Genomic DNA, 21,604 nt, shown 5'->3' with positions numbered 1-21,604 from the left:
TGATGGCAGGCTATGAACAGATAAGCAGCAGGACTGTCCTGGCAACGAGATATGCAGTGCGGCCAAGCTCAAATCACGTCTGGGCATTCAGCTGTCTCACGAGTTCTTATCCTCGAGTGCATGCTGAGTGCCGGTGTGGCGTAACATCTTGCGCGTCGTGAATGTGATATCGTGGAAGATGGATGCGTCGTGCCTCGGCTTGGCTTCCCCCGTCTTCACGGTCAGCAAAAGTTGTGAGCAATCTGCACACTCGGATCCAGCGCTTTCTGGGCTGCGACGTCCAGGAATCGAATGGCTGGAACATGCTTGCGGCCAGTTGCGTGGTGGGGCTGATGGCGCGCTGAAAAGAACATGCTCAACTTAGCGCCATCTACCCCAGCACGTTTCCAAAGCCCTAAGCGTGGCGGAGCATGACGTGCTACTCAGCACACACTAAGCCTTGGAACGGGCACGGACCTGCTTCAATAGTGTTCAATGCGGCACTATCGAGTCGAAGAAAGTCAGATTGATTATTGGAGATCATCATCGCGCAACATCAACAGCAAGACCCTGGACGACTTTCAAAAATATCGAATCGAGCCAGAGATGTCCAGCAGCAGCAGCAATTTTCTTAGGTATCCAGTACAAGACAAGCTCGGCAATGTCTCCTCTCCGACACCGCTTGAGCCTCGCTCAGTCCAACGACAATCAACCGGGCAGTTGGCTGTCCGAGCTCAGCTTGTTGCATACTGCTCCGGCGTTGGAAATGTCGGATACCAGCGACAACTGTTATGAAATAGTCCGCTTCAGGGAAACACATCCTATTCTCCGCCAGAGCGACGACCTTCCTCAACCGATGCACCCGAGATCATTGGAAGTTCAGCATGTTCTTCCAACTCTCGTAGTGCGACATCCCGTGAATACGAGTGAGTCCCCTCCTGGAGTCCTGAGTAACATCAGCTTGATTAAATTCAGATTGGTGGTGCCAGTGTTTCTCTTACCCTTTTGGTCTTCTCTTGCAACCCGAAGAAGCTCCGGGTCAGTGTGTCTGTCCATCTCCTTCTTGAGGCTGCGCATAGCCTTTTTATCTTTCTTCTTGCTATCCTTTCCTCCTTCCGCGGCATTGGGATACCCTGCTGCCTTGTTGCCGCTTTGGAGGGCATGTCCACTGCCATTGCCTAGACGGTCGATGAGGTTGACGGGGTAGTATAGGTAAGAATCAAGCAAGCCTCTGCAGACATCCTTGTTGGAGTCCATGGCGACGTGGTGTCGACGGATTGACGGTGAGTGTGGCGGCTGTGGTTCGCAGATGAGATCCCACAGGAAGGAAGATGGTCGTTCTCTGTCAAGATATGACGAGGCTGACCCTCCAAGGATGACCAAAAGGTAAGTGATTCACTGACCAAGGACCAAAGGAGATGGACGAAACTGTTTGTCACAAGGGGAAGGGCGGAAAGATTGGAAGTCGTTCAAGAGGGAACACATTGCATTCTTATACCTTGAGGAAGGAGAGTGTTCCCATCCTTGGTCGGGGCGCATCTGATGAGCCCTCAGTCATTGCTCGCCGGAAGGAGTTATAGACCAATAGATGCTGGTTATGGCACAGTTGATAACCTTTCGAGTCGTGGCTTGGGGGAGAATCCTGCAAGGATACATACACGTAACGAATGGGCATTCGCGGCTGGGAGGATACGCCACGCTCATCCACTCGACTCGGTCACGACTCTGCTCAATCTATGCAGCAAGAAATATGGAACTGTAAGCGGGACACGCGGTGGTCATGGACTTGGGTATTGTCGCTGAGGCGAGGCGGTCGGACCGCCTCGCCAAGACGGCTGTTGCCGACCTTGCATTAGTGACACTGGTTCGCATCTTGGGTTCGCATTTTTTCGTGTTCCCCCTGGCTGGTTGCCTGCCCGCAACAGCTAGTGTCCGTCAAACAGAAGGCCAATACCCCCGAACCCCTCTCTAACTAGGTAGCTTACCGTCCTCGCCACATATCTTACCGTCCTCGCCACAGCCCTCGCCACATATCTTACCGTCCTCGCCACAGCCCTCGCCACATATCTTACCGTCCTTGCCACCTACCTTACCGTCCTCGCCACAGGCCTTACCGCCCTCGCCACCTAACTCGCACCACTCGTACCGTGTATCTCACCACCTACCTCACTATTACCCGCCTTTGATTACCTTGATAGGGTTTAGTAGGATCTCGATTCTCTGTGACTCGCTTCCGTCTCTGGCGGATCCAGAACTGTCATTGTACAGCGGCTCCTTCACCCTCCGGTATGCAGACTCTGCGGAGGCCGTGAATGGTAGACAGAGAAAAGGCGTCCAGTCCTCTGTACGAGTATTCCGTGCTCGGTAGGTCTACCGATTCACGCTAACCAAAAACATCAGGCTCTTAGCTCGCGCATGTTGCCTCATGAGTCGATTCTAAAGCAGAACACGTCGTGTCATAAAAGACTCTGGCATTCATTGAACTTCATCCTAAGTCATCACTCCTAACTTTGCAAACACTTCTCCACCGATATTTGGACACATCTGATATGGTAATCCTTTACTTCTGGCTCGCTGCCTCGAGCAGACTTTTCTCGTTATTTCCACCTGCTGAGCAACCGACAAGTGCTCTTTTTTATACCTGCTCATTTGCACAAGCTAGGCATACGACAGAGTTCCGTCCTGGAGTCCTGAATCTAGTGAGCATCTTGTTCCTCAAGGGCTTGGGTTCTGCACACCTCGTTGATATGCTTGGGCGTCGCTGAGGAGCACCCGGTCCGTTATCTTGTCCATCTCCTTCTCGAGTCTAGTCACGGCGAAATCATCGCCCTTCTCATTCTCTTGACCACCTTGCGTTATTGCCGTGGGTCGGTTCACCGAAGCTTTGTTCTTGTCGCTTCGGAGGACGCGTCGGGTACCGTCGACGAGCCGGTCAGCGACACTCCTAGTGGCGTACAAGTAGGTGGAGAGCATGTCTTCTCCTGCGGAGCTACGAGGGCTCATGACCAAATTCAAGGGCAGATGCCGACGTTAGAGTCGATGATTCGGCAGAGGCGTGAGGTCGCCGGGTTGAGCATTCAAGATTGCTATTCGCGAGGGTCAGTTGGTTGCTCGGCTGTACTCCGGCATACTTGGTGGAGGGCTGATGAGATCGAGGAGGAACACATACCAGGTGTTGGTGTTGTGAAGGCGCACGGGGTTCTGCACGGGAGACGATGGGTTCTCGATGAAGGAAATGAAAGGGGAGCAGGGGCGATGTTTGTCGACACGGCCTAGCTGGCAAGTGAAGGCAACACACAGGAAGACACACGAAGAAGGCATAGGTGAGTAGAGGAGAGACGGAGGAAGCGCAAAGTCCTAGAATCAGCCATGGGATTATATACCAGGCTATGCACCTCCTGTTTGCCCTGTTTCTGTGTACGCGAGGTCGGAGCCACATATGCTGGTCGAACTCCTGGGATGATGCCCATGCGTGGCATCAAGACGGCCAATTAATCCATCGAGCGTAAGCAGGAGTGATAAGACGGCGACCGTGGAGAAGAAACTTGGATCCCAAATTATTCACATCCTGGGTCGATTTCGGGTTGGACACGAGGCATGGCGCATTGGGCGTGCCGGCTCAGCCAATCACATGCCGAGCGCAGCGCCATGCGGGTGAGTAGCCCTACGAGTTTATGCGCTAGAGCATTCAAAAGCTCTGACTGCACGTACTCCACAGTTCCGTGTCACTTGTGGGCTTTATACGAGACGCTAGCCCATACACAGTAAGCGTGTCCGTCACAACGCGGGCAAAAGCCCCTCCACTCCGACCCGCGACCCAATTAAACCCACCACAATCGCTGCCTTAACAACGAGGCTTCCACTCACCACGTCTAATAGAGGCGATCTTCTCAGTGTAGAGAAACGTATATCGCTTTGTCTCAAGGCTATCCGCTTTTCGAGGCATCCCCCATGAGGCCTCGTCCTCGAAAGCACGAATCTATGCAGCACTTCATGACACCGTACTTCTCAGACCGCGGCAGCAGTACCGAGTCCCGCTCCTCGAGCCTTGAACGTCAGCCACGTCCCTGGGTATGCGTGGCCACTGCGCATACGAAGTACCAATTGTTCGAGTCCAGTCTACGCTAGCCCAACCCGGCAGTGAGGAATTCTCTGAGCAACTCATCTTCACACATTGCATGCATACACAGCCGGCGATGACCATTGTCAACAGTCGAGCTAATTACTTGTGCGAGTCACGACTCACGAGCCCTGTACTATGACGAGCCGGATCCTTTACTCCTATCCTACGACATCCCGTTCGTATACAATGGCGGCCGCCACAATCGTCAGGTCGGTGATCTTGTCCATTTCCTTTTCCAGCATCCTCATGGTGGCGTCGATCATCTTCTCCTTGTCCTCGGCATTGGTCGTGCTAGCGGTACGGTCAAGGACGTTGCGTCTTCTGGGGTTATGGCTTTGCGCCAGAATGAGACGGTCGGCGAGGTTATGCGTTGAGTAGAGGTAGGTGTTGAGCATGCTTTCGGGAGACGCCATGTTCGTTCTGCTGATGGCGGCGTGGATGACACACGCAGGGAGAGAGAGATAGTGGGGATCAATATCTGGAAGGCTATGGATATGGTACGTCCCAGGCGTACTGGCTGCTTCTAGTAGTCCTATAGGGCGCCCTTCTATGCTGTGGATAGGCAGCACTCCCGGGGCCCTGGCTTGGATGAAGTCTGAGAGCGGGCACGACAATGACAGTGACGGTGGACTCCTGGTAATTTGATGTTAGGGTATGGAGGGATGAAGCGAACGCGTGGGTGACGAAGGACTGACTGGTTGAAAGTACAGCGGGTGCGCAAGCGGCGAGGCTGCCAATTTAATGAGAGGACGTGGAAAGGTGTCGTGCAGAAGCCAGCAAGGTGTCGAGCAGGCACAGAGCTAGGAACACGAGTCCCGCATGCTATGTTGCGAAGAGGATAGAAAGCAGAGAGACGAGCAAGGCCGGCTGTCTCGAGCATCGATATATATACCATACTGGCACAGGAAATGCCGAACCTCGTATTGCCTCCGCAGGTGGCAGATGCGACTGACTGCGCCCTGAACTTATCCTGTCATCGGGGTACTCTTTCAAGCTCGACGAATGCAAAGACATTGCTGTCTGGTGGTAAGTAAGATGTGTAGCGGAGTTCTAAACAGACTGGGCTGAGGCCGGATCGACTCCGCTCAGGGAAGTGGACAAATAGAAAGGCGGCCTGCCTGCTCATTGGTGGATCGGATTTGCTTCCGGCCCTTACTCCGACTCTATATTCCGTCTGGACCAACGGGGCAACGCCCAGCATGGACAAGACCGACCGGCAAGGATGATCCAACGTTATCAACAACAAACGAATCTTACCCAGTGTAAAAGAAACCCCACCCAGGGAGACTTGACTTGCTACCGGCCCATGTTTGGGTCGGCCCACCTAACCACATCATTCGCTATTGGAGGATGGCTCAACGACGCATGCGCATGCAGTGTTGTGGTGCGGCGGTGTTCTAGGGATGGGAAGACACTGTGATGCTGCATTGGCACCACCTCAAGGCGCTGGGTCGGGCGTAAGGTCTCGCAGTGGTGGTACTCGTACAGTTGATGCGGCCCTCGTCAACCCCCTGTCATGTCTACCCAAGAATACGATCATGCCAGACACGCGCCCGCCGATACGGAGGATGTTCTGCCTCGCGCTGACATGTCCGACCCAAGATGTGGACACAAAGACATGGTGAATCTAGTGTCGTCTCAGCTGAAGATTAGCTTCTGGACCGTTGCATGCTTCGCGGTCTGTAAGTCTCAGCCTCATTCCGCAGACACTTCGGCGAAGTCCTGCCGCCATGGTAAGTTCTTGCGGTCGAGCAAAAATCGTAGTTGTCATGTGTCGTAACTCAGTGGCCACAAACAAGGAAGCACTCATGACCAGGACGGCATGTACATGGGTGCGCCATGCTCAATGTTGACCGCGAAAGGTTGACCAGCTTGAATGGTGGGATGGACAAGCAGAACGTGCGTTCATCCCACGTAGCAAGGGGAGCGCATCGCATGCACGAGCGACTTTCATCAGACACGAGGAGCGGATGAGCGTATCAAGGGAGGGTCCGTGCGCAAGCCCCAGCACGCACAATCTCTGACCGCCATGGTGCGTGGGACTTGTTTGGTGTGACGTAGGAAACGTGGGTTGCGTGGAGGGTGCGGGATGGGAAGTGCAGGTCTCATGTTCTGGGGAGTGTCGTACTGCGTGGAAGGTTGACACTATGCGTGCTGAGTGGAGGAGGAAGGTAAGGAGTGTTAGTCAGCCATGCTGCAAGTACTGTACCCTGTCTCGTAAGGCCAGATGGAATCATCCAATGGGCCTTTTTTTTGGGAGGAAATTGGGCGTTTTTCCCCAGTTTAATCATGATTGGTTCACAATGGTTGTACCTTGCTTGTTATGCTCCTGCGTAGTGATTCGGCGATGTAAAGCGTGTGAAGCGCTACATTCTTTCGCCGTCCGCCGCGAGCGTTCGTCCCTGTGTGCTCCGTCGTGGAAAGCTTGAATATGAAGCGCCGACACGGTATTCTAGTCTGGCATCCATACAAGCAGATTCGAAGTGGCGCCATGTGCAAGCCGAAGCTCGTCGCAGCCGTCTTAGTAGATCGAGATTGCGGGATGTCGGAACACGAAGAAAACACGCCAAGCACCATGCTATAGCAAGGAGGACGACATGAGCGTACGTGGGGTCAAGGTTCGAAATGGACTACGGAATACAGGTGACACCACGGAAGAGAATTGCAGAGATGGAAGAGTCGAGCTGAAAACGAAGTGCGGCTCGGCGGAAATCGAACTTGTGGAGATCACATAATCAAGCCGCCAAAGCTTCCATTTTCGGCACGCCTGTCCAGGTATTTCGTCACAGCTGCAATCACCAAGACGACATTCTCGTTTCATCATGCAATGAATCATTTCGTACCGCTGCCAACGAATAACTCCATCTGAGAAGTCTTGGTTTCCCACAATCTATCCTTCGCGAGCTCATCGCAGCGACAGGCTCTCAGTGCACCCAAGAGCCCAGCTCGTGCTCGGCTTGGATTGCCGACCCTTCAATCACTGGATGACCACGTCGGTGTACGAGCGTATTCCTTGCCTGAACTCTGTGCTCTGTCAGTGTCTCTATCATTGAGATGGACAACGCTGCAGGGGCTCACCTTCTTGAAGTACTCTGGCAGAATGCAGAAGTGCCCTATCAGTCATCATGTTCAACTCCTTATCCAGCTCGCCCACTGCAGCCGTATCCTTCTCGTCTTCCTCCCTCTGGCTGGTCGCGTTTGCAGACAGATCTTCCGTGTTTGTATTCCTGAGGTCTCTCCGCATGCCGTGGAGCAACCGGACGGCGATACTGTCCGTTGGACGCAGGTCCCACTCTAGCATGAGTTTGGACGAGGACTTGTGGTGTCCCATGTTGTCGAAGAGGAGGGGCGGAGTGTCCTGTGGCTGAAGACGAAAGACGCAAGGCTGGGAGTATCCGAACCTTTTGTCACGTGACCTGAGGTGAAGAGAACTGCCAGAGAACTTGAGCCATGAGTAGGTGACTGACAAACTGAACAAGATGTGTGTGGACTTAGACTCACCGGTGCTGTAGAGGTTCTGCGGTCTGCAAAGTATGTGAGAGGGGAAGTGAAGGGTGGAAGTACTACGAGTACGCAAGGAGCAGTCACCAACGGGAGCTTCACAAGATGCACTTCCGCGTCTCGCTACCAATGGGAAAGATGTGCGGGTTGTCTTCAATGTTCGAGTCACCTGCGGAAAGGAAAGGAGGAGATGACCAACTTCAGAACTCAGTCACTGGGGCTTTTATATTCTCCTTACCCGCCTTTGCCTTGTTTCTCTCAGGAGAGCATGAATGACTTCTTGATTAGGTCGGAGATCGTTAGGTCATATGGTCCGCCAAGGGATGTATGCCTATGTGTGAGGGTCAGTAGTTGGGCGAGGATTCCGTTGCTCGAAGTGTAATGGCGTCTTCGCAAACCATGCTCCGTTCACCGGCAGGGGCTCGGTGGCGAGACCCATTGTCCAAGCAGCAAAAAGGTAAAAGCTGTGTTGAAGGTGATAAACATGATAGTTGCAACGTCAAGTGACGCCTTGCCAGGCCACACGGCCCTTGCAACAAATGGTGGGGCATCAGCACTTTTGCTAGTACGCACGAGGTTTCGTGTGAGTAGAGTAGTCGAGTCCGATATGTTGATGCTTCGTCAGAACACAGTTTCACCGAAATGGATTAGTGGCATAAACCCACGGATGCCAAGCCCAACCATATGGGGGCTGATGGCTACTTTGGACCCACTTGACTAAGCCCAATTTAATGCCCGCGGAAACCTCTTGCTGCCCGCGACAGGATTCGTCCGTCCTGCTTGTCAGTACACTACCTCGTACCCGCGTCCAGCACCCTTCCCTCCGGCTCTGTGTGGTAGCACACTGCGAGGTATGCATACTGCCTTCAATAAGCCCATTCTTCTGCCCCTATCGGCTTTCGAGCATACTGAGCGCATTCCCTGAAGCATGCTCCTTCTTACATCGCATCGAGAAAATGCATCTGCTCCACAATGTGAGGCTACAAATCGTCAACGCTGTATGATTCGACAAGTGACAAGAACTAAGCGGCAGCATATCGTCCCTCTCACACGGCGGAATCGGGCAGGGTATTCCGGCCGATACTGTCTCCTGAAACCGTGTTGCGCAGAGATGCAAGATGACCGCAGCAGCCTCCCATCTTCGCCTATGCAGAACAACAGCGACGGAAAAGCCCAGTGAAATTCACGCCTCGATGCAGAGGCTGGGAGGGGTCATTCGATTCAGAATACGCATGGATCAGGCTTGCGTCGGGAGTGAAACAGCCTGAGCAGCCAGAGCAGGCCGATCAGCCTGAAGCCTCCGACTAGCCGGATCAAGGAAAGCCTTCGGGTGGCGACCCAGGGTTCTGAGTCCAGCTTGCTTCGACAAATGCATCTCGTGGGCCAGTCCAGCTGGGACCATCTCCAACGGTTAACCCGTTATGGCAGTGACCACTTGCAGGGGGCTTCTCGCGTGCACTTGCTCCTCGTCTAGCCCTACGGCCCTGCCCACCTGCCTGACTGGCTGTTCAGTTGAAGGCTTCAGCGATCTTGCTCCGTACGAGCTTGTCTTGATGCTTGCTTTTGGGGGTTATCGCGCACATAGCATTGCGCGGTCTGCGGGTCTGCGGCATTTGGTGTTGGAGCTCGTGCCCTGCTCACAGCGCCCGACTTGCGCACGACTGTGCCGCATACACGAACAGATGTGACAGTATCTTAATTCACTGACTGCATAATCTCAGGGCACAGATCGCATCCCTTCCTTGCTGAGCACGGCTGGACCCACAATGGCGGCAGCATGCACGAGTTTCTTCCAGTCCCTCACGCCCCGATCATCTGAAGCTACACCAATAGTAGCAATACCGCTCCATTGTTCAGGCACCATCCTCGACTGCGTCACTTCACGTTACGCTAGGCTGGGCTGGCTTCGTCCCTTACCCGATGGACCCGACGCCTCTACAGCGTACGCCGAGCCTCTTTACGACCACGCCTACAGCTCCGGGGGTCTGCATTATCCGTGCTGCTTCACCCATACCTCGGATTGATATGAGCAGACTACATATATAGCAGTTATTCGCATCCGTCGGTCTTCACTTGCCTTTGTTGTGTACTGTCCAAGCTACGGGACAAGACTTGAGAATCCTCGTTCACGCAGCCTGGGGAGCCGAGTCTCAGCGCTACAACTACAGATGCTGAGCAGGTACTGTACTTCCCATTGGCATGCTCTCACTGTCCCTGGAGGGCTCTACTGAATGCGTGCAGTAGGATTCTGAGTTGCGAGGGAAAAGTCGTGATGCTCGTGGAGCAAGGTCCGATGCAGAGCGATGAATGCCTGCCACTGCTCATGGAGTGATATCCGATGCAGGGCTTTAAGCGCCCGCCACTACTCACTCGAAAATTTGACGACTTGACATTGCGTTGTTATCGATGACTGACATCGACATATCTCCGCGCATTTCTTCTCCACCACTCGCAAGGAGAAAAGGTCGTGATTCTCAGGGAGTAACATTCGACGGAGAGGCATGAGTACCTGCCACTGCTCAATATACAGCTTGTCACTGTCAGTGCGATGTGATTGAAGTCGACATATCTCCACGCATTTCTTCCCAACCACTCGCGAGGACAAAGTCATGATGCTCGTGATGCTCGTGGAGTAACATTCGACGGAGATGTATAAGTACCTGCCACTGCTCGGTCAACAACACTTTATCGATACTTTGGTCATCAATGTCGATATATCTCCACGCATTTTTTCTCTACCACTCGCGAGGACAAAGTCGTGATGCTCGTGGAGTAACGTTCGATGCAGAGCCATGAGTACCTGCCACTGCTCAATGGACACCTTGACAACTTTGACACCGTAAATAGGCATTTTCGTTGACATATCTCCATGAAAAGCCCGGTGAGCGCCTGCCACTGCTCATTGGCCAACATGACAGCTTGACGGTGCATTGTGATTGTTGTCGACATATCTCCATGCATTCCTCCTAAACCATGCCGAGCCCAGCGTGAATACTGTACCCTTCGACTTCATTCACTACTGTACTGTAGTACTTAGCTGCCCGTAAGAGATGAGTCTTATCAGTGTCGCCTTCGGGTTAAGTTGCACGCACGGGAGCATCGATGGCTCATATCCTCGCATGGCACGTCGTGCTCGGGCCGAAGGGGTACACCGATGCGGGTTCGGAGTGTCCAGAAAATGGCCCACATGTTTGGACGCCACGTACAGTATTGGCAACATTCCATGATTCACATTCCAGGCCACGCTCGGTGTCAAAACTCTTCTGTTAGCAGCCCTGCCACGCATCGATGGTCAGCGAGCGCAGTCATTACGGGATAAGACTGGCGAAAGGGAAGCTGCGAACGGCACAGCACAACGCGGTCCGAGGAAGGGACTGGACCTGAAGGGGACGTTCGAGGCTGAGTCCCGCACCCACTGGGAACAAACAGATGATTTCAACTTTTTTTCTCTGATTGTGTTGGGCGTTGCTCAAGAACAGCTCCCCTTTCGGAAACTTCGATCTGTCCACTGGTGTTCAGCCAGGATGCTTCTGCTCCTTACGCATTCCGCCGTCTGGTCATAATGTTGATGTTCGCCTCCTTCGCTACGTGTGCACCATACGTGAGCTTGCTTCCTTCTTCATCACGGGTCAGTCACTTGAGCGGGTCGATCTGCTGCAGGGGTAACCGGGTGGCCGTCGCAGTTGACGCATCGTTCTTCCTCTCGTCGTGCTGCGTGTCTACCCGTCCCTACACAGTAGTCTCCTCCTGCCGCTCGTGCTCATCCTCATCAAGTCGTTCCAGCTGGTTCATTCCACTACCTTTAGACCACGTAACTGGGGCCAGACATGTTGTATCATTCAGTCCTTTCCCTCCCGCCTCACCAGCCCCCGGGTCCAACGATGCGGAAGCCGAAAGTCGATGCGGATCTATGATCGGCGATAGGAGATTCGTCAAAAAATGTATAGTAAAAAAAGGGGAGATCTCATAATCTCCAAGCATGGGTATCAATATTCAAAGCCACTTTCTGTCCCAGCTCTTCGCGTCGAGCCAGGGACGAGCCCGAGGAAGATGTGGTGGTTCCCAAGTCGTGTATAAAAAGACCGTGATGTCCTGTGTCGGTTGATGCCGCTGCCGCAAAGGCAGTTCTCGCCCTCCTTGCCCCAGACAACAGAGGTAGGTAGTCGTGTAATTGCGCCTGCGCCGTCGCTTATGCCGAAGCCGAAGCCGAAGCCGAAGTTGAAGCCGAAAATCCAAGGGGTAATTTCCCCCCTTCTCCAAACGCCAGGTCTCATGCCCAAGGTAATATCCAAAACACTTTTGTGGTATTCCAGACCAGGATGCAGAGGGTAAGTAAACACTAATCTTCTGCCAGAAAAGATTAGAATGGGAGTATAAATGTCGCTGTAATGAGCGTAAGAAATTAGTTGTCGCTTGATAAAGGACGATTAGCGTCGGGCGTTATTGACTTTGTTGGTGAAAGAGTGTTGTCGTCCTTGATATTGAACCGGTGTGCTTCTGTCCTCGGCAGGAGGCGCGAGTCATCGAGACCACGCTCCTGCACCTCAAGAGGTGAGGCTGACACCGTCCTAGATCAGGAGGAAATCCCATCCGTTCTGTTGCATCACGTCCCGCCAGTGGACGTTCTGGTTCCTGGGCATTGTCGTCGTGGAGGAGGGGGCGCCTGTCGAGGTTCCGGCTGTGGCGAGGATACTAGCTGAGGCAATTGGCGTCGAGATCGATCCTGATGGGCTTCCGGCAGTCACTGGTGTGGCTTCGCATACTCCTGCAGAGATGACCATATCGTCATTACGTCTCCACACCTCATGAAGCAAGCGTATCATCCTTCCAAAAGACCCATGATCGGCAGAATCACCGAGCGCGTCACATCGTTCGGAGAGAACCCGGCGAAGTGGAGATGCTGGAATCGAATTCGCACCGCAGATGAGCATGGGCCACACGAGGCAGCGGTCGAAACCATTCGGACCGGAGGGCACGTATTGAAGCATTTCAGCCATTTGAGCGATCAGGTTGACTGTGGCTGGTTGATAGCGGTTGTACTCGGGCACGAGAGAACAGAGGTAGACACGAGTGGCTTTGCGGAAGACGGCGCTGATGTTCTTGGTGAGCTGTTTGGGGCGGAGGATACCGGCCTTGTTGAATGGGAACTGCAAAAGTTCTTGCGGTTCGACCGAATCGAGGGTGGTCGCGAGGGAGGTAATGTGGTTGCACACGCCGATGTCATCGAGCTTCCCTTCCACCTTGAGTGAGTCGAGGCAAGCAACTTCGGACAACAGGTACATGACGTAGTCGTTGCAACCCATTAGTTTCTCCAACCCAGTCGACGCTTGCGCGAAAAACATGTTCCTGTAAGTGTTGGAGAATCGCGGAGCCTTGCCAAGCATCGTCGAACCGAGAATGTCAATCCAGGCCGTTAGGCTCATGTTAAACGTCGGTGGTGCACCAGTGCCAGCATTGCTTTCCAACGTCTGGGGAAGGTTCAGTCTCTGCACAATATCGCCAGCGGTCTGGAAGTGTTGGTGCCAAGGGATCAACTCCTTCTCCAGGTCGATGGCGGAGCCGACACAGCCTTGCAGCGAGATCATGCCTAGTAGAGCATCAAGCATCTCGGTGTGGCAGCTATCATTGTTGAGGGCATCGACGACGATTGTGACGAAAGCAAGTTTGTGGCGCATGGCATCGTCCTCGGCGGTGGGGCTGAAGAACAACTTATTGCCTTTCATGTGGGTTGCGGCTGCCAGGAGACAGGAATGTAGATACGCCTTGTTGTTTTCCAACGCCGGGAGCATCACATTCGCACGCACTGAACCGTGTTGATAAGCCTCCTGCACTGGGAACAACATGGGGAGCACATTCTGGAGCAAGTGCTCGAACAACGGTCTGTCGCAGTCTTCCAGTTGGACCATCGAGCATTGAGGCTCAAAGTGATGGGCAACGTGTGGAACGTCAAGCGCATTGAAGTCAAAATCGCCCTCAGTCCAAGAGTTCTGTCGGCTTTCTAAGACGTCATGCTGGACCCAGTCATCACCGGTGTATGAGGGGAGAGTGACGTGAGCTGGAGGAGGATAGAAGGTGCTGAAGGTTGATATGGAGGAGTCCCGGCGGGTGAGTTCGTCGTTCACGTAGGTGTGGCGTTCGGTTTTGACGTCGACTTCCCAAGGGACGCCTGCACCATATGGGTCAGGAGGCATGTAGATGTTAGGAGCGTAAGGATCAAAGAGGCCTGGAGTGGTTGCAAAGGATGGGTCAAACGTAGGATCGTATTCGTCTGCCGAGTCGTCCGAGTAGCCTTGTGCGGCATGATTCATTCCATCTACACATGGGTCAGTAGAGGTCCTGCAAGAGTGTTCGGTGTGACGCCTTACATTGGCTTTGGGCACTGGCATTCTTCTCATTCGTCTTTGTCTTCTTGATGATGGTCTTGATGTGCTCCTTCTGCTTCCTTCGCGTCTCGTTGTTGCTCCACCACTGAGGTCGCTTGTACTCGCAGTCAAGTCCCAAGTGCCGGCAAGCCTTGCACTTTGGCTTTCCCTCATCGCACTTCTTGCGTCTTAAACGACACGTGAAGCAACCTGTTCCACGGGTTAATGCCTTTCCCAGAAGGTTAATTTGCGACAGGCCTTACCTGATCTCGACCTTCGATGCATCTTGGATGACTTCGTCGACGGCGAATCCTTCGTCACTGGTGGCGCGACCTTCTTCTCGTTGGCGGAAGCCATGCTGCTAGCGCTGGTGGCCGAGTACTGGATGTCCAGAGTCGAGTGACGGATGAGATGTCAAAGTCGGCAAGGACAGGACGACAACCTGGAACCGCGCTGTTGGGGATTATTACTAGGGAGTGGTCGTGAACACTGTCCAGCAGTATTCACAGATCTATCGAGGGTTCGGCGGTGAGGTGAAAGGACAACAGCGAGGCCAACGGTCTGCCTTGAAGGAACTCACGTCGACATTGGTCCAAGACGGTGTATATGAGAGTCTTCGAAGCCTTCGGAAAGGTGGAGAGAGCTATATTTGGGTCGAGGAGGGGGAAGAATATGCAAGCACGATGAGGCTCCGAAGAGGTCGTGTAGAGGACCCGGTGGTAAGAAACAATTGTCTGCATGAAGGACGAATGAGAGGGAGGGGCGGCACATGTTGGAGAAGATGTATGCTATGAATATCGCGTCTGCGTCTGAAGGCGCTCGTCAAGCATTGGTGGTTGGGGCGGTGGAGGAGGGGAAATGCATCCATTGATTGAGCAATGAGGCCGTTGGTCGAATGGCATGGGTCATTGTCGAGGCAGGTCGAGGTCAACAATAATGCTCGCTTGATTCGGTGCCTCGATGGTGTGCAGCAAGCATGAGGAATCAGCTTGGAGTGTGGAAGCTTCCGCCGCCCATTGGCCGATCGGGGGTGGGTCCGGCGCTTCCTTCCTCTGGAGGGCTAAGATTAGAGCTTGAGAGCTTCGACGAGTGCCAGGGCCAAGTCAGTTAGCGCTGCACTGACCCCCCCAGTCCGTCATCCACCCCTGGAGGGCCACTGCAAACCACGCGAGCAACAACGGCCGCGGCCTGATGTCTTGCTAATCGAAGAAGCAGCACATACGTGCTGGAGCCCAAAGAATGCGTGAAAGACTTAGGCAATCACATGCGTTCTCTGGCATGGACCTAAAATCAACGGATCATGCGGCACTAGATCAGTGCGATGCCACTTGCCATGTACTTTCCGTCTTGCTTGAGATCAGGTGCACAGCATCTGTACCTCAGAAGGTACCGGGCTTCGGGGCCAGCCACCCAGCAGTGATACCAAGACCATGACTCTGACGGCACGCGCTGACAACCATGCGGCTTGCCATGCAGTTGTCCGGTGGCTTCTTGGGTACCGCATGTTCTTGTTCGTTCCGGATAACTAGACCTGGGAATTCTACGTGCACCTACAGGAGGCATGCAGTGCTACACTCTCGACATCTTCATCGTCATCCAGAATGTATCTCAGCATAGAAGGTCATTGCTTCGTGCTCGTGTCTCCAAAGAGCGTGAAGCGAGGTCTCCTCCCAACGGCGCTGAGCACCCCGCCACTTTTCCGCAACCACAGCGCCGTATGACAGGCTCGAAAGAAGTCCCTTTCTTCTTTGAATTGTCCCACCGCACCCAGTCTCTTCCGTAGCACGCCGTGGTCGGCTCGATATTCAGGACGCTCGTGATCAAGTCCTTCCGCAGAGGGCCAGCCAGGAAGGGAAAGAGTAGTCTGGCCTAATCAGGTGAGTCGAGGACATCAGAAATGGCTGATGGTGTGCAGAAAAAGCAGGAAAGAGCATGCTGATTGGCGGATGCTGGTCGAATGAAGGTCGACTCAGCTCGCTAGTGCTAGAGCTATGAAGGGAGACTCCCTGCGCAGGTTGATGTTCGATCAGGATGTCGACAGTTTGCGGGAGCGACGGCAGCCAACCGTGACGCCAAGACGAATCTTCTGCATTAGCTTTGCTAGCCTGCACGGTTAGTGGAGTGGGGAACGATTGACAGGAACTGCTCGATGCCCCTCATGCAGCAGTGGTCCGTGCGCCATGCAAGCTCTTTCGAGCATTCAACGCTCAAGCTCCTTCCCCTCAGTGCGCCGCTGGCTCGCTCGCTCGCTTATTTGGCTCGCATAACGCACTCTTATTTTTAGAAGTTCGCTGCATTCACTTTCTGCAACTTGCACCATCGAATTTTCCATGCCGTGCTGGCGATCGATAGAGCTGTTCGTAGGCCAGTTTTGGAACGACAATGATGAGCATATCGCCAGATCAGATATATTGCTTCTATTTTGAGGATGCTGCAAGGCTGAAGTCGAGTCTTGAGGAGTTCGGTGGCGTGTTTTCGAGTTTGACCGTGCGTGTTGCGCAGGGCTCGTCTCACAATCGAGAAAGGAGATAAGCGTCGAATGCCCCGCTACGCGATGGCGATGCCATCGACTGTCCCACGACTTCTACTTCTCCGCACTGCATGTATGGCAGAAGTCTGGCTGTACGACGGTCAAAGCTTGGGTGTAGTACTCAACGGCTGGCCGTGGCTTCTGGACGACGTCGACTCGAACAGCCAGATGGGCTTCTGCTCCACTGTCTGCGCACGCGATATGAGAGCTCGAACTCACGCAAAGGGACTGTTCCCTGTCACCATCACCCGCAACCTTCTTGGCCTGTTCTCGAAGCTTGTTCAACAATGAGGCACTCTATGCATCCCTTCATCCCTTGTGGCGTGCACACATGGGCAGCCTTGGTCACTCTACTCGGGGTGTAGTGTGGTGATATGATTTCACCACACAGTCACCCGTGTCTCGACCCACCCTCATGCACCGAGAACTCTTCCGTCCCGAGGACAAGCAGTTGGTCCATGCTGCCATGCGACAAGCCGTTGACTAGAAGGTGGCCTGGGTCTAAGCACGATGTGTTCTTGCGGTACGTATCCCTTGTCCATTGTAGGACCATAACACTCTGGCGAGCTAAGCTCTTGGCAGGATTCGGCAACTTCGGGCCTCTGCTCTGCAAGCATTGTGCACCACCATTCATGCCGAGTACCGACGACCCAAGCAGCATCTCCCATGGGGCCTGGTTCAAAGTTGTACTCCATGTATCTTTGGACCCTTTTCTGCTTGGGAAAGTACCACCACCGATGCCTCGTGTCATCATCTCCGGTCTCCGCCCAAATGCGCAAGTGGCGGTGGACTCACCGCTGCAGATTGTGGCTGCCATGTGTAGGACAACACTCCGCCATGACGAAGAACAGGATCACCAAAGCGGAAACTACACAACCACCATTTTCGTCTGTGCTTTCCCCATGTTCATCTTGTTAGCCGAAACTCTGTCGAAGATGAACTCATGTAACAATGTCTATCTAAACGAGACATGCTCGCGTATGCGCCTAATGTGTTAGTAAAGTAATATCACCTCACCTCACAGCGATCAACATGTAGCGAGAGACGGTGCGTCTTGGACACAGTGGGATGCAGAGACATGGCGGAAGAAGCTCCTTAAGATGGCTGGCGATGGAGACCCGTCCCCGCACTAATCATCACTAGGCACTCGCTACTCAGCCAATCCCTGGACGATTCGATGCAAAGAATTCCTTATCGCGGGTAGGGCCGCTCTTTCAGCACCACATTCTAACCGTGTTGGGGGGAAAATCCGCCATGGCTTGCTGCTCGAATGCTCCTCTCTTCGAGCAGCAAGCCCATGTTGCACCTCTGGTCTTCCAACTCAACGGCCGGTCCAGATCCCGAGGGCCCAGCATCCAGATTCGAAGTCCTTAGGATCTGCTTCCACTCAACGGTTTCGAACAGTACCATGGAAGGATTTGATGGACTACATATGTTGATGCTGTGACCGTCACGATGCCACCAGTAAAACACGCACCGCCAATGACTTGCATTATGTCGCTGACTCGTAGAGCGGAGTATTGTGTAGTCTGTCTTGTGATCCGTGGTGGAGATCGCGTGGATATGTACATTCAACCGGACAAAGTTGCATGGAAATCACCAGGGTAGATGGATTTGCCATAGAGTCATGACCTCAGACAAGATCATTGGTGGGCCAGGAATGGGACGGCATATTTTAGGTCATGGCCCAATCAGAAAATGGCATTCGGGAAGGGCCAGCACGACGAGTGAGGGAGGTTGGGAATCGCATGCCAGAAGGTGCGAAATATGGTGAAGAGGGGTTTAGCGGTACGGCGCGCACAGAGAAAAGGCACGAAAAGGGAAGGGCCTTCGAGGGAGCTCGGGAGGAGGGTAACGGCTCGAGCCAGAGAAGGGAGAGCAGATGGGAGAGAGCGAGTGAAAAGCGCCAGATGCTATTCCAGGTGACTCGACTTTACCAGAGACGGCAAGGCGCGTCTTGTTCTGATGGAACTGAAGTGGGAGGATATTTTTGGGCGAAGAGTCTGATGGCACTGATTCGTCGAGATGCGGGGGATCAGGAGCCAGCAGCGTGTGCTTGGCCCCGCGTCGTCACTACTCCTACAGGTCTCATTGGGCGCACGCCTCTGCACCATCGTGGGGGCGGCCATGCCCGACCGGGACAGCTCCAGCGCGTACTTTTCATAGCTGCCCCTCCATTGGCGAGTGTCGCCTTTTCCTCCTCTTCCTCTCACTTAACCGCCAGCCTATACCAGCCCGCAGCTGCGTCCGTCGCACTGAGTGGCTGCGTCGCCTCGTTTCACATCCATCGCACGCATATCCACTGCAGTAGCGATTCAATATTCTGCATCCCATCTGTTCAATGATTCCAACCTACATCTCCACTCGTCACATCGTCGAGCCCTCTAACCGCCCACACCTTCCTCCGCAATCGTGTATACATACCTCAACTCCTCTCGACTTCACAACTCCACCATGAGCAGATCCTCAGAGAAATCCCCGGACAGTAAACATTATACCACACAGTAGCGAACATGGAGTGGTCAACACACTACTCCCCTCTGCAACTGCAACCAATTGAGATGTTTCAGAAGACCTCAGACCTGTCATTCCTGGCTCGGCGGACACTCGCTCCTCGGCCTGTGTCGGAAGCGACCGAGATCTTCGACACAGACAATGAGGACGACTCGGACTCATTACCTCAACCATGGGACTCACAGGACGATGATAGCCAGTCTACACTGTCGTCAAGCCAGGATGAGCTACTGACGCCCCCTAATACTGGTGGCCTCGGCGGCTTCGAGTTTCATTTTGATGACACGGCGGTCGTTGGTCCTCAAGGCCCTCACCTCTTCAGCAGCACGCCTGAGATCCTCACCAATCCTGAAGACGGTGTCTTTCTCAATATGTCTCCTGTTCCCGGACCCAAGACCCCCTCCAAGCCTATCAACGCTCTCAACACAGCCGTCGCCGAACTCGATGAATCTCAGGTCCGCAACTGGACGCCCCGCCAAGTTGCTGACTGGATGGCCGAGGCCGGCTTTGAGTCCACCGTGGTTGAAAAGTTCCTCATCCACGACATCTCCGGCAGCGTCTTGATCGACCTCCAATTCGAGGATCTCAAGGAACTCGACATCAGCTCCTTCGGCAAGCGCCACAGGGTCATGAGCTCCATCCAGCAACTCCGAAACAGCAGCATGATCTCCGTCGACTCACCACTTTCCAGGACTCCTTCCCGAAACACCAGAAGTCCCAGAGCGGTCCAGCGCGCTGCCCGCCCTGAGGAGTCCCATGTGGTTGTTGATCGATCTCGCTCCCGGAGACGAGCTCGAAACGTCGATGTCGTCACTCCTGCCGAGTCCATCTCCATTGTCGGGATCGAACAGGTTCTTCCCAAGGAGCACAGGTGCGCCAAAGGTGAGGACTGCCCCAAGTGGCAGAAGCAGCAACGGAGAATCCTCCGCATGAAGCAAACGTGGGAAGAAGAGACCCGCCGACCTATGTCCGAAGCCCGGTCCGAAGCTTTGCCTTCGGTCGTCGGCTCTTCCGATGCCCTTGGCCCGTCATCGTTGAAGATCACTGCCGAGACCCTGAGCGTTGTTCAGCCTCGCGATCCTCAAGACAATGTGCGACAGTTCCTCAGCTTCCAACACCTTCACGCCCCTTCAACATCATCCAACCCCTCGCCACCCGCTGCCAAGTCCGCTCACCTCGCCGAGCACCTTCGTGGTCTTCCCAAGCTCACCATCCCTGTTGGCCAAAGCCAGGACGAGCTCCCCTCCAGGACTCCCATCTCGGCCCTTCAACAGCCCACCCAGATCCAGGCTCAGCTCAAGGCCCAGCTTCAGCGTGACCCCTACCACTATGGTGGCGTCGCTTCTCCGGCTGACATCTACCGCATCGACACGCCTCTGTCGGCGACGGATCTTCCCGTCACTGCCATGGCCGTTGACCCTTGCCAACGGGATGTCTCCCAGTCCGTTCCTCCGGAGATGCGCTATGGTGCTGTTCCCCAGACCATCAGTCCAGAACCCGTCCAGCGATGCATGTCAACTCAGCCTACTCCCGCTCGCCGCCATCTGCGCCAGCAGTCCTTCACCCCATCAGTGGCTCCCGTCAGGGAGAACGAGACGGTCTGCTCCGCAGCGAGACTGACTGAAACCACCCTCGCCAACCACCATGGCTGGATGAGAAAACGCAAGACCACCCGTATGCTCCGACACGAGTGGCAGGACAACTACTGCACTCTGTTCGAAGGCAAGCTGACCATGCATGACACACACTACGCCAATGCCAACACCCTCGAGGACATCGAGATCGATGAGTACACCTTGCATGCCTACAGCCAAGCATCGAGCTCGAAGCTCAGTGCGGCATTCAAGAAGAACTTGCTCGGCCAAGGCAAGACTTTCACTGGCGAACATGCCTTCGCCTTCTCCCTCATCCCTGACAACGAGAAGGCCAACAAGAAGCTCTTCGAGAAAGGTCAAAAGGCTCATCACTTTGCCGTCGACAGCTCCAAGGAGCGTGTCGAGTGGATGAGGAAGCTGATGCTGGCCAAGGCTATGAAGAAGAACGATGCCCTCCAGATCTGAACCACCAGATCATTGTTTTCAATCTCACGTTTACTGAACGACGCCCTCCAGATATGAGACCACCAGATCATTTTTTTCCCATCTCACGACTACTGAACGACTCTCCTACCAAGATGTTGCCTCGCGGCAAGTCCTTTTTATCATCATATCATCACACTATTGCATCATCATCAAGCGGAAAGAGCAAGGGAGTCCCTGCATTTAGCGACCGGAGCATATTGTATTGACTTGTGATCTTGTGTCCAGAAGGACGATCACTTTGGGATTTGTTTGACCGAGATACCCCCCACCATCTACTTGTGCCCTACTGAGGCTGCCTCTCAGTCTCCTTTGTCGCCTCACCTCACTGCCATTGAGCAGTCGTCCCACCTTCCACATGAAGGATGGGCTCTTGAGCCGTGGACAAGAGTCCTCGTGCATTCCACGTAGCTAGCTACCTAGATAGATAGCCAGAGGCTCATCGCCTCGAAGACAATCAAACATGATGAGCCGAAACATGCTGTCTCTTCTCCACTTATTCTTTGAGCTCCGTCAT

General features: G+C 54.0%; 5 protein-coding genes across 5 annotated transcripts; 1 reads left to right on the top strand and 4 right to left on the bottom strand.

The window, feature by feature from the left end:
* Positions 1-800: 800 nt before the first annotated feature.
* A1O7_01702 (uncharacterized protein) lies at positions 801-1,236 on the bottom strand (the record flags this gene model as incomplete). The annotated part of the gene is made up of 2 exons (XM_007755738.1): positions 801-925; positions 981-1,236. 2 exons carry the CDS (start codon positions 1,234-1,236, stop codon positions 801-803), a joined length of 381 nt encoding a protein of 126 aa, XP_007753928.1.
* A 1,401-nt stretch (positions 1,237-2,637) lies between these two features.
* A1O7_01701 (uncharacterized protein) lies at positions 2,638-2,982 on the bottom strand (the record flags this gene model as incomplete). The annotated part of the gene is made up of 2 exons (XM_007755737.1): positions 2,638-2,669; positions 2,718-2,982. The coding sequence occupies 2 exons, from the start codon at positions 2,980-2,982 to the stop codon at positions 2,638-2,640; spliced, it is 297 nt and encodes a 98-aa protein (XP_007753927.1).
* Positions 2,983-7,079: 4,097 nt separating this feature from the next.
* A1O7_01700 (uncharacterized protein) lies at positions 7,080-7,433 on the bottom strand (the record flags this gene model as incomplete). Its single annotated transcript, XM_007755736.1, has 2 exons — positions 7,080-7,126; positions 7,181-7,433. 2 exons carry the CDS (start codon positions 7,431-7,433, stop codon positions 7,080-7,082), a joined length of 300 nt encoding a protein of 99 aa, XP_007753926.1.
* Positions 7,434-12,171: 4,738 nt separating this feature from the next.
* A1O7_01699 (uncharacterized protein) lies at positions 12,172-14,322 on the bottom strand (the record flags this gene model as incomplete). The annotated part of the gene is made up of 3 exons (XM_007755735.1): positions 12,172-13,916; positions 13,969-14,175; positions 14,229-14,322. 3 exons carry the CDS (start codon positions 14,320-14,322, stop codon positions 12,172-12,174), a joined length of 2,046 nt encoding a protein of 681 aa, XP_007753925.1.
* A 4,686-nt stretch (positions 14,323-19,008) lies between these two features.
* Positions 19,009-21,069, top strand: A1O7_01698 (uncharacterized protein; the record flags this gene model as incomplete). The annotated part of the gene is made up of 1 exon (XM_007755734.1): positions 19,009-21,069. One exon carries the CDS (start codon positions 19,009-19,011, stop codon positions 21,067-21,069), a length of 2,061 nt encoding a protein of 686 aa, XP_007753924.1.
* Between the last annotated feature and the right edge of the window lie 535 nt (positions 21,070-21,604).

Source organism: Cladophialophora yegresii (assembly GCF_000585515.1).
Source record: "Cladophialophora yegresii CBS 114405 chromosome Unknown aczIN-supercont1.1, whole genome shotgun sequence".
In the NCBI taxonomy this organism is placed as follows: Eukaryota; Fungi; Ascomycota; class Eurotiomycetes; order Chaetothyriales; family Herpotrichiellaceae; genus Cladophialophora; species Cladophialophora yegresii.
The sequence above is the reverse complement of the archived record's forward strand: the minus strand, read 5'-3'. Positions and strand labels throughout refer to the sequence as shown.